This window comes from Lepeophtheirus salmonis, chromosome Z (genome assembly GCF_016086655.4).
Source record: "Lepeophtheirus salmonis chromosome Z, UVic_Lsal_1.4, whole genome shotgun sequence".
In the NCBI taxonomy this organism is placed as follows: Eukaryota; Metazoa; Arthropoda; class Copepoda; order Siphonostomatoida; family Caligidae; genus Lepeophtheirus; species Lepeophtheirus salmonis.
Genome location: NC_092584.1, coordinates 8,797,180 through 8,811,839, shown reverse-complemented (window position 1 = coordinate 8,811,839; position 14,660 = coordinate 8,797,180). Strand labels below are relative to the sequence as shown.

At 31.7% G+C, this 14,660-nt stretch overlaps 1 protein-coding gene across 1 annotated transcript in view; it reads left to right on the top strand.

Annotated features, from left to right (window-relative positions):
- LOC121130330 (innexin inx3) overlaps positions 1-12,016 on the top strand; it is a 34,590-nt gene extending 22,574 nt beyond the window's left edge. The window contains exons 3-6 of the mRNA XM_040726086.2: positions 3,176-3,335; positions 4,044-4,244; positions 8,601-8,984; positions 11,664-12,016. Of these exons, the coding sequence (XP_040582020.1) occupies positions 3,176-3,335; positions 4,044-4,244; positions 8,601-8,984; positions 11,664-11,885 (967 nt within the window). The 3' untranslated portion in view covers positions 11,886-12,016. The remainder of the gene's footprint in view (positions 1-3,175; positions 3,336-4,043; positions 4,245-8,600; positions 8,985-11,663) is intronic.
- The last annotated feature ends 2,644 nt before the right edge of the window (positions 12,017-14,660 follow it).

Here is a 14,660-nt window from a genome sequence, read left to right as displayed (position 1 = left end):
GATATGTGAGGGATTGTAGAAAACCCGGAAAGCTTCAGTTTGCCGATTTCAAAAAACGGGCGAGCTAAAGAACACCCCCGATTTTCATAAATATTCATATTCTACAGGTGTTAAAAACGTCTAAAACTGAACATCCCAAAAATATTTTACGCCATGCACATATTCGTGATTTTATTGAGTTGAAACCGGTTTATACTTTGAGGCAAGGGTCTTGACTAGTTATGAACAAAACTCCAGCAAAATCTAAATAGCAACAGTCAATCAACAGCCGATAATATGGAGAGACATCGAGTCGCAATTTTGGAACTTTCTGCGCGGAGACAACTCCCACTGAAATTGACAAGGCTCTGAACTGCAGCTGCACCCCTGTTTACAGCGTGGTAGCCAAAGGGACACCTGAGACGACCACAAGATCTAAGTCAAGGACTCGAAGGTCGGACGAAATGGTTGCTGCCCTGAAACAGTCTGTCGAGGATAAGAGAGGCAAGGTCACCGTCAGGGGCCTCTCCAGGGAGTTCAACGTCAGTAGAAGGACCATGGACCGGCTAGCTAAGAAAGATCATGGCCTTTAGGTCTACAGGAGACCCCCTCGTCAGGCCCTCAAGTAGTTAAATTTAAAGGAGTGGTCAGTTTTAGACGCGCACACCTGTATTAGTGTATATTAAATATCCCATATAATGATATCATAGGTCATATGGAATCTAATTATCAAATGATCTAATATTTAATTGATTAGTTCATCAATATTTGATTACATATTGATCTATTTAATATCGATTATGTCAGAGAAACAAAAAATGATTCTCAATCAATTAATCAATATTATTTTATGCAAAACAACCCACTAAAGGATAAAATGGATTATATTCTGACTCATACATTTAAAACACGATTAAATTGGTGGTTTTTTGGAACTTTTAGCTTAGTCAGTTTTTGGCCAAATTCCCATCTTATTACAGATATTTGATTCCCCCAAAATCCAATATCCTATTTTCTATAATAAAAACACGAACTCAATAAATTTATATCTAAAAAGAAAATTGAGTCTAAATGTTTTCATTATTTAACAATTGAAATGTCCAATCCGACCAGTTCAACTATTTTGGGATATTACTTCAAACTTATTTAATATATTTTACCCTAAAAACTAATATGACTTCAGGTATCACATTGAATTAAGATAATTATCAGGAACTTATAAAATTTATGATCTAAATCGGCGTTTATCTAAGTGGGTACACCTTGACAAGGTGCAAGTTTTGTCGCCAAAAAAATACGTACCATCAAATTTTAAAAAAATCAATATTAAAAAATCTGAAATTATAATTTGATTTTAATGGAAAAATATATATTTTTCACGTATTATTAAATGATTAAAAGTTTAAATTCATTTTAGATAAATAAATATAAATCATTAACCTTAAAATCAGTCTTATGTACCCATTGTCAATAGCCTACGTGGGTTTGCTTGATTGCAGTGTGCATCTTATTGAATTATTATTTAATCCCAAAAATGTATTTGATTTAACAAGGAGTAAGGAACAGGATCATAAGTCGTTTTTCTTAAAATAAAAGCCCCACAAGAACTGGGCATGATTGACTGAGGACTAGAGTATCAGCCTACTTCATGATTGTTCTTGGGTTGCAAGTATTACTTGGACGATCAAGCAAGTTTGTAAAACTGTCTATTTAATGGTTAAAGTTATTTTTAATATTATTTACATTTCTTATTATGTTCTGTTCATTAGTGTCTCGTTTATATTAACAAGACATTTACATTTAAGCTATCCAGTGTAATTTTTTGTCATATTATAAAGTGGGTTGCTTTTGAGATTTTATGACTTTTGAATAGTGTCTCCACTGAAAAAGTTTGAGGAATATCGATATAAACGGTCAAAAAACTTAAAATTACAAAGAAACCTATAGTTTGAATTGTAGGAACTATAGTTTGATTATGAATTAAGTAATTTATGGTTTGATTTGACTTAAATAAAAAATGATTTTATATTTTTGGGTGGTATATTTTGATTTTAAATAATATTTTGCCCTGCAAATAGCTGACAAATGAAAAAATTGGTTTAAAAATAATTTAATTTATGAATTAAATGTATCTCCACGCAGTTCACAACTTTTTTATTCCCTTAGGGCTTCTAGTATTTATCTATTATAGACACTTATCAGTTATCAGTAGTGAGTAACACTGAAGATGGCTCCCTTGTGACGCCCTGTAAAAAGTTATAAGCTAACGTCAACCAGATTGTGTTGCAAGTTTCTTATCGACACACCTTGTATATGAAAAATAAGAATTTTAAGATAATTATATATATATATATATGGTATATATACGGAAGAGTAAGCAATTTTTTTCAAAATAGATATTAAAATCAGGATTTATCAAATTACTAATGCAGTCTTTAGGAATTACTTGGGGTTACTTTTGTCAAGTTAAATAATTAATACAAATACTTTTCAATTGAACGGAACATATGAACAATAGTACAAACGCAACCTTTGAGGAACAAAAATGGGGGATAGAGAGAATTTTGTACAAATGTATTGAAGAGAATCATAGAATTTATCTTTGAGCACAGAATCTAAAACGGATTGCAGTTTGTCTCTCTCTCATCTGAATTCTGAAATATTTGAGATTATAGTAATTCGGGACTATTATCGTTCAAAGTCATTTTTTACCATGGAAAAAACTACCAAATTAAAATTAGAATTAATAAAACTTGTGTAAAAGTGTTTTTTATGATTAAAAAGTGTATATTTTTATTCTGTATCTTGTTTTGAACTCGATATATTTCCATTTTTAGGCTGAAAAATTATGAAAATCGTCACTCTTCTATAAGCCCTTATAACTTATTCATAATATATACATAGAGATGGGGAATATCATAGCTTATATTATACAAAAATATTTAATGTACAATTTATAAAATAATCTATTCAAAAATATGCGTCTCTAAGAAGTTTTGTTCAATTTTTAATGGGATTTTTAAGTCCTCAAAGTTAAATTCATTTTTTGGCTTGATTTCATATCCACAAAATGAGTGTTTCTCTGTACAATTGATAAAATAAAGGTTGTATTAATTTTAACTAAATAGAATGAGTGTCCTAATGATCATTGTATCATTAAAATTGAATTAATAAAGCTTTTAAACGAATATTTCAGCATATATCCCGGAATTGGAACAGGAGTACACCATGGTACAAGGAGTTGTATACAAACCTATGACGCCTATGGGAGGAAAACATGGGAGACAAGTCGTGGAGAACCCTGTTTTCGAACGATCGACTACTATATTTGGATTCCATACGCTTTATTTCTAAAGGTAATTGTAATTTAAATATTGGGGATGTATCGATAACATCTTTATGAACGATTCCAATTCTTTATTAATATTATGAATAAAGGAATTACATAAACAAATGACAAAATGATTTACTTATTTTAATGTTGAACTTTCTATTAATTAGGTCTCAACAAGAAAAACAAAAAAATATCAATCATAATTATGATTATGATTTGTTTTAAATAATTTGAAATTAAAATTATAAAAGAAGTTAGTTCCTCTCTGTGCTCAGGAGACAATTTATTCCTGGTTCATTTATTATTAATATATTGCCCGTATTATTTAATAGATTTTTATTTTCAATGGATGGACCGGAATTTTGTTATGCAGGTCAATTACTATTGTAATTATCAAATATTAAATTTTATGAAAAAATAATTTTATACAGGGCCCTTACTGGAAGGAGTCCCTAGTTTTAACCATAATCCTCTCTTCCTTTTGTTGGTTGACCATTTGAAAAAAATAAATTAGAATGTTTATAATTAAGTAAGCACAGGTATCAGTGGAATCAGCATTATTGCGACAAGTTCCGATACTTAAAAAACACACCCGAGAATATATTATAAAAAATATATTTTAAAAATGGAACATTTTCATAAGATTTTAGTCTCGAAACCTCGATATTTCCTGAATGCTTCCATTTTTATTTATTTTCATGAGCGTCTATTTATCAATCTATTCACATAGGGTTGTTTGTTCTACATACCACGACTCCTTTGGTTATCATGGGAAGAAGGAGTGATGAACACTTTTTCAGAGGGTGTAAGATATGGAACAAAGGTTGAGGTAGAGAAGGTAAATGATGTGGCAGATATTGTTACGAGATATTTAAAGAATGATGAATATATGGGCCACATTCTCTACGGTTGGGGATATGTGTTTGCTCAAGTAAGTATGCATTGTAAGAGATAGATAAATATAATATAATTATTCCATGTGTGGTGGATCTCTTCCAGGGAAGACTCACACAGACGTTGTTCATTTGTGTAGGGTGGAAAAATTCATATTTTTTTTTCTCGTTTGCTGCGTCTCATTTAGCATGGTTTTTACCATAAAAACAATTTACTCGTAAATTTCTCAAAGAAACAAATACTTTTACTAATATAAAAATGTAGACTGTAGGAGTCATAATTAATTACATCCATGACGTTGACTTCCCTTTTTCTCTCTCTCTCTCTCTTTCATCCTGGGTTAAATGAGAATACTCTGTTGGGATGTGAAAACTAGTGTTATGTGAGTCCTTATTTAGGAATGAAGACTGTAGTCCCGTCCAGTTCAGTTCTTAAAACTTATAAAGTTACCTCCTTCACGACGTCAATAAACTCCATCCTTTTAATTAGTTCTATATACTACTAACAGTCAGAAGGAATTAGATTTTTAAAGACCGTTCCTATGACTGGAATGGAACGAATAAATAAGGCCTGATACATCACTAATGACAACTACCTTAATCCTTTTGACACTGCATTACCTCGCTAAAACTAAACGACCTTAGGCAAGGAGTGAACACTCAGGGCAAGGAAGTTAGGATTCTGATTACCTTCAAATTAGAAACTTCTACATGTTCCTCCAGACAAGCAGCAAATTTGAACAGGCCGTCTCCCCCGTAGTGAAAAGAGAAGAATACGTCACAACAATAACACGATCTGATATGTTGGTGGTAGGAACATTTCTTCCTTGCCTTTTGATTGAATTGTTCATTTTCCCCTTCACCGCTCTTTCCCTGGAGTCCTTGAGCTAAAACAAAAATGAGTCATGTATTTTGTTGTCAGCTGTGGATTCCCTCGTCTCACTTGCTACATCATGGCTATTTCATAATGTATTCTAATTACCTGATTACAAAATAATAAGCTATCCAATACTTATGCTATGTTTCCAAAGGACAGGACCATAATTTCTTATTCATCCCTCATCGTATATATATGTATATAAAAGGTGCCCTAAAAAGTTTCCCACCTAACAATGATACAAGACATTTTTTTCGAATGTTTTATTTTATTTTTCAAGATAGTCTCCTTGTAACTCTGAACACTTCTCCCAGAGATGTTCCCATCCCTGTAACCCGTCCTAATGGAACTCCATGTTTTTGTCTGCAAAATTATTTTTCGCGAGAGACTTATTTTCGGCTCAATTACTCCGAGTAGGATTAATTTAATGCGTCAAATTTTAATACAACAGGCTAATATTTGAATCTATTTAAAGATTACAGTTTGAAGAGTAAATATTTAATGACTTTTACATACCTGTTTTTGTAAATTTTAACAGCAACACTCACATACACTCACTCAAACGATTGGTACATAACAACTGCTCCTCCAAAATGGCTGAAACTATGGTGATTAACTCTCAACAAATGATAGATAGATTTGACTAGATTTTAATTAAGATTGTTTTCATCTTGACGGACCACCCTCGTATATATCCGCCATCTTATTGTTTAATATTGATATGAATGAATTTTAGGGGTCATATGGAATTACTAATGTAAATCTACACTAAAATAAAATATTACGAAGTAATATTATTTTATTTTTTACATCAAATTTACTCTGATATTGTCTTTTAAATGAAATTTGTCAATTTCTTACTATTTTATTGTGATGATCCATTTTTGGATACTTTAAGTAAAATTTGGGACACACCCAAATGGTTAATAAGAATAATTTATTGATAGAATTTGACGAATATTCATTGGGAAATACAAATGTAATCCACACTGAGTTTTAAGAAAGTCATTCTAGATCGTTTTAAGGTTAACTCCCTTTTTTAAGTCATAACAATTAATTTTCATAATGACCTTATATAAATTATGAAATACGAAATGTGAGGCTGAAAGGTTAAAAACCACTGCCACAGACTGTAATTCTTTTGAATGACTAACCAGCTTCAAAGTTTTAACATTAGAGAATTAATAAAGTTCGTAGAGATGATTTGCTAGGGCAAATATGACATAATTACAACGCACGATTTTAAATAAAACAGATGAGGACTTAATGTAATTTTCTGAGGTATCTGGGTAGTTATTACTGTTCATAACGTTGATTTAATTAAATATCGTTAAACTGTAAGTATATTTATCCTTGAAACATTTCAATGTTCAATGACCCTACCTTATAGCTAGCAAAAATATGCTGAGCTTTTTACAGTTATTATTGATATATATACTTGCTAGTGTTCAACCCCTGAACACTAAAAACTAACTAGAACTGCTAAGAATGAAATGCTGAATATTGGAAAAATAATACTACAAAATAAGAGTCAATTATTGGCTAAATAACGCTGGCATATAGCAGTATAACGCTATGTTAAAATACTAGTGTAGTGAGTGTATTGGTAGTATTGTGTCGGTCCTCATCCTGTATAGTCTTTAAATACAACGGATTATTATTATATACAAGGTGTGTTCAAAAAGTAAAGAGACTTTGTATTTTTAGGGGGAAATATTGAGTTATTCATCAATATTTACGTTGTTCCTTTCAAAGGAATCTCTCTTAGACACAATACACTTGCCACAACACTTTTTCTAATCCTCGAAGCACTTCTCATGAGTAATTTTTGGTCTAGCCCTTGAGCTCCTCTAAAGGTGTAGTCTTTATCTCCTCAATCTTTGAAAATCTCCGTCCTTTCATTGGACTCTTCAATTTTAAGAGCCAAAAAAGTCAATTGGGGTCAAATCAGGTTAATATATTGGCTGAGGCATGATTGTGGTCTTGTTTTTGGCCAAAATTAGCAGTTTAACTTTAAATTAACTAGTATCATGACCGAAATCAAATTATGTACGAGCCAACCGATGGGTCAATATCCTCTATTAGTGATTCGACAGTTTTCAAAATCCATTTTCTTCACTACTTCAATTTTTCATCTGTTGTTGAGATGCCTGGGCAAGAGCCAGAGCAAGGCTAGTTATTGGCATCTTCCCAACCATGTTGGAAATGTGTGTACCCTCTAAAAATGTTTTCTTCCCAGAACAGTTTGATGAACCACCTAACATTTAAGTGGTTTAAGTTAAACATTTTTTTCTCAATAACAAAAATCACCAACAGAACACTGACATTTACAAACAAACAAAACGGTATGCCACCTTTAACATTTTAAGTGTTTAAGTTCATATCTCAATATTGGGGTAGCTCTCAGGATAGCTTACAGTCTGCTTCTTGCAGTTGCCTTCACAGAAACGAGGCTCTCCGTGCTCAAATAGATTAAAACCGGTGGAAAAATTACTTCCGGGTAACATTATGGGGATAGTCGTCCAGGGTCTAAAAGCCTGGAACTAATTTTAGTATGAGTTTGCAAGAATATATTCATTAAGATAATAATACTTCATTAATGCATAAGGGAAAAACACTTCAATAATGACATCACGAGAGATCAAGTTTCCCATTTTTGAAAACAACAAATTAGTGACATCACGAGAGATCAAGTTTCCCATTTTTGAAAACAACAAATTAGTACCCTACCAGACTGGACTCAACTGGAGTCCTCAGTCATAAACAATGGCCAATACAACACGACATGTAACTTGTTATATTCCAAAGATATGTTTAGAGGATACTATTGGATAATCAAAAGTCCCGCAGTTAGGAAAAATGACGTAATATGCCCACTAACACATTGATTTCTGGCCATTTTTCCCTTCTTCCATTTTTTTTTTTTTTAGGAGGAAAGGTTGAGAGATACAAAGTACATTAATTTGATTCAAAGCTAGAAACTATGCTATAATTATATCTTATTCAACTTATCATACTCAAAAATTAGTGCCAGGGAATTGCATTTTTATGAAGGAATACTAATAATTAATGACCCATGTCACATGTTGTGAATAGAATTGAACATTAATTGCAAGAGGGTTTGATAAATACATATGTATTATATAAGGAGTGATTCAAAAGACTCGTATCATTAATCCGAGAACCACATGTTCTATGATTGTCTCTTATTTACCATGTGTAAAATGTGGAAACTTTTGGCATTATTTCAAGAGACATGTACAATACTATACATGATCCATCTTATTTGGTCTTTTATTTTGTTATAGCACTCTTATTAAGATCACCATTTCTTATTATAGCCCTCTCGTCCTTTGATCCCATTGAGGGAGGAGATGGATAGAAAGAGAGAGACACGCCACACAATAGAAAATAATAAAGTTTGCCAATAAAAATAGATTTTTATGAGAGCGATGAATCTTTAATAATATCATTTTTTGTTTTCTATTTCTTTCTTGAACCCCTTTTATTCTTTCAGACTTTAAACTTCTTAAATGTGATTGGAGCATTTCTTTTCACGGATTATTTCTTTCATGGACAATTTAAAAACTTGGGAAGGGCATGGCTCATGAACTCCAACAAATCCAATGATGTTCTTCTAGCTCTATTTCCACGAATGACAACTTGCATTTTTGAGCAGTATGGAAGTGGTGGGGTCGTTCGACGCAAAGACTACCTCTGTGTCCTTGCACCCAATGTCATCTCTGAAAAAATATATTTATTCCTCTGGTTCTGGCTGATACTATTAGGGATCATTTCGGGGATCAATTTACTCCTTGTTCTATTTATGAGTTTGAAGAGTATGAGGGTTCGTAATTTATACATGATGCGAGCTGTTTTAAATTCTAGAAAGGTTACAAAGGTGAGTAATGGCTGAGGGTCTTTACAAAATAATATACAAGGGGTGTTCAAAAAGAAAAGTTTCCTTTTGTATTTCGCGGGGAACGTGTATTTTTTTATGTTATTAGGCTCGAAAAAGAACATATCATATAGTTTAAAACTATACAATATATTTGGTCTGTTTATGAGAGGCATAATGGTTGGACGTATTTTGTGTTTCGGGGATTTCTGTTATACGTCCGTCCTTTGATAAGTCTCTTCAATCTTTGGAACGAGGAAAATGATTTGTCATCAGTTATAAACCTTTTGAGCAAATCAGGATCATCATAGACGTCGATTAACAACTCATTAGCGATGCTGATGCAAGGATTATTTTTGTCAAAATCAAGCAGTTTTGGAACAAACTTCCCTGACACTCGTCTCTGGGCCAAAACATTAGAGAAAAAAAATTCTGCTGCGAGCCAACAGATATGTCAATATTTTGACTATTTTCACAAAAAAAATCTTCACTGCTTCTACGTTTTCAACGTGTCTGGGCACTCATAGCAAGGCTCGTTATTGGCATCTTTCCGGCCATCTTGGAATAGCTTGTACCGCTTATATATTTTTACTCAGAGCAGTAGTTCAACATTTCAAGTGTTTTAGAGCAGTTATTTTTTTTATTTTTTTTTAACACAAAATTTCATGCAAATTCTTGGATCCATGCTTTGCAATTGCAAAAAATCGCCTAACCCACAAAATATGCCTCTCACAAACAAACTAAAGTTATAATATAGCTTTAAATAATTAATACATGCTCTTTTTCTATTATAATAACATAAAAAAGTACAAAAACCTTGCATACCAAATATATACGTTGCCCACAAAATATAAAAAGTAACATCACCGTTTGAACACACCTCGTATGACCTTATTTGACTAATACCTTAGATAAACATATAAATAGATATGACAAAGGGATTTTAATGGGGCATGAGCGGTAAACAAGGCTACAGGGAGTATCGCCGTCTACCACGAAAAAGTGCAACTCACCAAATGTTAATATTATTTTGTAAAAAATGTAGGATAAGTTACTTAGGTACTGGGAAGTTTTTCTCTGTGCATGTGCTATTTTGTAACCCTCCGTTAGTGAACTGTGATATTATACATCCAAAGATATATAAAAATGTTACTATTTCCTTTGAATCTACTTTTTATTCCCAATATTTTTCATTATGCTCTTGGTACATCAAATATGAATATATGCTGTTATTTATTTATTTGAATACAGTCATGGTTAAAATTTATTTGTATATTTAGACAATTTTAATCGAGGTTTAGTGAATTTAATTAACTTTTAATTTTCATTAATTTGACTCCCAATATGAATATTTGAAAGGAATATTTATACCAAAAAAAAAAAAATTACTATAAAAATGAAAAAGCATATCATATTGAAACACCAAACTCAGAATGTTAGATTAATAAAAGCTAAAAGAGTATTTTTAGCTTTTAATTAATATTTTTGTCTGAAAAATGGATAAAACTACTTAAAAAATGTAACAAAACTCGAATGATCTAGCATTTATAATCGTTCAACTGTGTATTATGTAATTAAATACGTTTTATTTGTGGGTTTTCTTTTTTTCCCGAAGTAATTTAAAACTACAAAATGTGGCACCACCTTGCGGACTGTATATTTTTTATTTTTGTTAGATTGTTCATATCTTTTGGCACTTTGTTGTTGTAGATACAAATCTTCAGTCTGGATATAAAAACGACATTATCCCACATGACAAGATAAATCAGAGATTCTTTTATCATGTAAAAAAACAACATTGAACCACATGCCCAATGTTAGTAGGTTATAAGCATAAATATATTAATACCAAGTGGTCCATTAAAATCTGAACAATTTGAAATTTAAACTTCAACTATGAAATAATTTATTAATTAATAATAGAATTTACACAAAATTAATACTCTAAATAGATGTGAGCCTGAACTCTCATATTCACTAATGTAGCTTCCAAACGGCGGAGCCAAAGCTTGGCACCCACCCGATGTAGACGATGGCTGACAATAGTCTTTAGGCCCACGTTTTGGCTGGCAGACAGTACAGGCCTTCCATTCGACATGCATCCAAAAGATGTAGTCCAGGGGCTTTGCATCAGGTCTTTTTGAGATTTTTTTCAAAAAAATGTAACATTTGGATTTCAGAAAATTTATTTTCCAAAAAATTTAATATTTGCAATTTCATTTGCGAGATTTTTTTTCAAAGTTTAATTCTTCTCAATTTTTATTTTTTTTTTTTATTTTTTTAATAGTATTAAATTGAATTTTTTTGTGTTTAGAGATTTGTTCAAGAAATGTTAATTTTTGTGTTTTTTTTAAAGTTTCAAAAAAAAAAAAAATATATATATATATTTATATATAATCCTGCAGACGCTTCTAGAGTAATGATATATCATAATTTATATAGAAAATAAGTTGACTAGTAAAAATTTATTATATCATCAGAGTTAAAAGTTGTGTATGATCATTTCCTTTTGTAGAAAAGGCCGATTATTCCATCTATAAAGTTATTAATCCGTCAACGTAAATCAATCATAAAAGTTGACGTCATGAACCCTTTGTATCATCTGAAATATTTTCTCAATTATTCCCATATATTATCGTCTCTATGTGCCACTTTCTCTAATACGCATACTTATTATTATAGTGGGGAAATGCAAATGCAGAGAAGGAATTGAATCAATCTATTCGGAAAATGAGTCTGGGACAATTCCTCTTTCTATATCTTCTTGGAAGGAACGTGGATCGGCCAACCTATGAATCCATAATTATATTTTACTCCAAAAGCCTAAAAAGAGAAGACCATTATGTATCTTTAGAGACATTGGAGCAAAATTCAAGACTCTCGTCCACTGTGGTACAAGGATAAATGTAGAGCTCTTTTTTTTTTTTTTACATCATCGTTACCATAAAGGTCATAAGTTCTTTTTGTTATTATTATTATTTTCTGAAAATGTGCTGTGGAATGTTTTCTCAAATATATACATTATACATATATAACAGCTGTTTAAACTATTTTTTTTATGTGAGTGTGTGTGCACGTCTAATTTCTTTTGCTCCTTCTTCCTTTTTCTTAAGGAGAAATACATTAGGATAATGGTAAAAAGGTAGGAAGACGGAGTAAAATGGTCAATGAATAACGATATCTATTTTATACCTATCATATGAAAGTATATTTTACTACGTTTCTCTCCTTTGAATTTCAAGGAATCATCTAAGGAATTACTTATTTATCTTAAAATGTATTTATTTATTGGAAATTGAAAGTTTATTTAAAAGATGTGAATAATCTGTAGCATCGTTTCTACTAAATATAGAGTAGATACTCTTATTCAGACTCGTTCCAAGATGGATTTTTGTTTGGATCGGTCTTAATTAGGGAGGAACATCCCCTTAAAGAAATACCCGCAATTTACACACAAAAACAGGCAACCTCCCATAAATAAAATTTAACAGAAAACTTCGTATCTAAATGTATTGGTGCATACTTTCTTTAAACCCGTATATTTGTCTTATATTTATATCCAAATAAACGGGTAATTTCGTGTTAACCTCATTTTTTATGAGCACTAAAGACACAAGTTATGAATCATCACTTGACATCATACATAGAAAACACAATCTCTAGAAATCAATTCAAAAGTGAGGAGAGATGGACGTAGTTGTACAAAAATGACGTCATACATTGATACCACAGTGTCGGGCAATATTTAATTTGTATGGTCTTTTAAAAAGTGGATTTTTGGATCCCTGTTTGGGATCCTATCACTCATCATAAACTTGGGTGAATTCATAATTACTTTAGTACATTAGTCAGTACTTTTATAAAGATAAAAGGTTATTTGTCAATAAGGTTGTAGGTAGCTCCATATTAATTCCGGGTATTAAAATACTCGTGTAAATATCTGGTTCTAACCGAATCTGTTGTTCAATTGACCGATCCCCCCTCCCCCTTGTACTACTCAGTTGTCCAAGTTGTAGTACACATATGACATACTTTAAATCAATCCATTGTATTGTAAGGAAGTGGGGCATGTTTTGGCTATACCAGAGGTTGATGATAGATCAAATGCTGAGGAAGATCATAAAGTTTTCAGGACTGCACTGGGAGAGGAAATAATAAAAATTAGTGGAGATTACAGAGCTTTGATACATCGGTTTAAATGTTACTTTTGTTAATCTATGTTGAGGGTTTATTCGACTCTAAGAGAGATGAAGACCCTCCACGAAACAAATTGATGTCTTATCAACACATGAAAACATGTCTATCCTAATACCGATTGGTTAGAAGATGAGAGGTCGAATATGGTAAGTTTTACTTGAAGTAGTGTTGTTCTAGTCCTTACAACAGCCCCGTCCAGCTCAGTACCAGTCCGGTCCAGTTCAGTCCTGCATATCAGTCCTAAAACTTATAACGTTCGGTCCTTGATGACGTAACTCAACGTTATTTCTTTTCATTTTTTTAATCTGTTATTTTGCTCATATTTTTATGGATCGGTTCCAAGGACTAAAAAGGCTGGTCCTAATACTAGACTCGGCTGAATAAATAAGTTTTGACACAACACTAATTGGAAGGGATTGATATCTTGGAAGGAGATGAGGACTGGCTCAAGACTCTAGTAGGGAACTGGGAGCTCTTCTTAAATTACAGATCCCTAAGGTATTTTTCAAGAACCTAACTGTCCGTAATGATGATGCTGAGGTTCGATTGAAACTGATCACTAAGTTTATTGACAATGTACAAAATTTAAATAAAGCAATAATTAGTCCTTAGAGGGGGAATTCTGATCAATTTACTTCTTTTTTGGGAGAGGGAGGATTTGCATGCTACAAAACGTTTCTCAGGAGTCAATAGAGCATCATATTTTAATTTAAAGTGACGCCTTCTCGGAGCTCCTACTTGACATTTTTATTACAAAAAATGGATACATTTTTAATAGTTATTAAGACAAACTTAATCGAATGGATGTATGAATAAAAATGATTCACCATTGGCATTGAATACTAGTTATGCCAATAATAAACTGTGATGTTTGAATTAAATCGTAGTAACATATAATACGATTCCTATATATATATGGTAGATTTGTACAAAAAATAAATTACTTTGATCGATGAGGGAAGAGAAAAATCTGATAATTAGGGGAAAATATTTGATTTTTGCAAAATGTAATAGTTAACTTTTATCTATAAAATGTAAATAAGAGTGTATTACGATGTAATAACCCCTTTCTAATACATTTTAGCTTAAGATATATAACGAAACTAGACATTAGAGTAATATATTTTTAATGGACAGTCCTTGGATGTGTTGGTCCTATTTTGACATTCACTATTTTCATTAATATTAATAAAAAAAAGGGTTCTCATTGTTATAAAAGGTGTTTGTTTAGGCCCAAAAAAGTGGCTGACATCTACCATTCTGACGTCACATTCAAACACTCTATTTGCAATCAAACATTACGAAATAAAGTTAAGAGAACAATTTAATTTTTTCATTCAAAATAAAATATTGACAATAGTAAGTGAAAATTCTGGGGCAATAGATTAATAGTTTCAAAAAGAATTTTTATATTAAAGAAACTATGATCTAATCTAATTAGGACTGATCTTGTGAACAAGTTTAATTCAGACTGGCTCTACT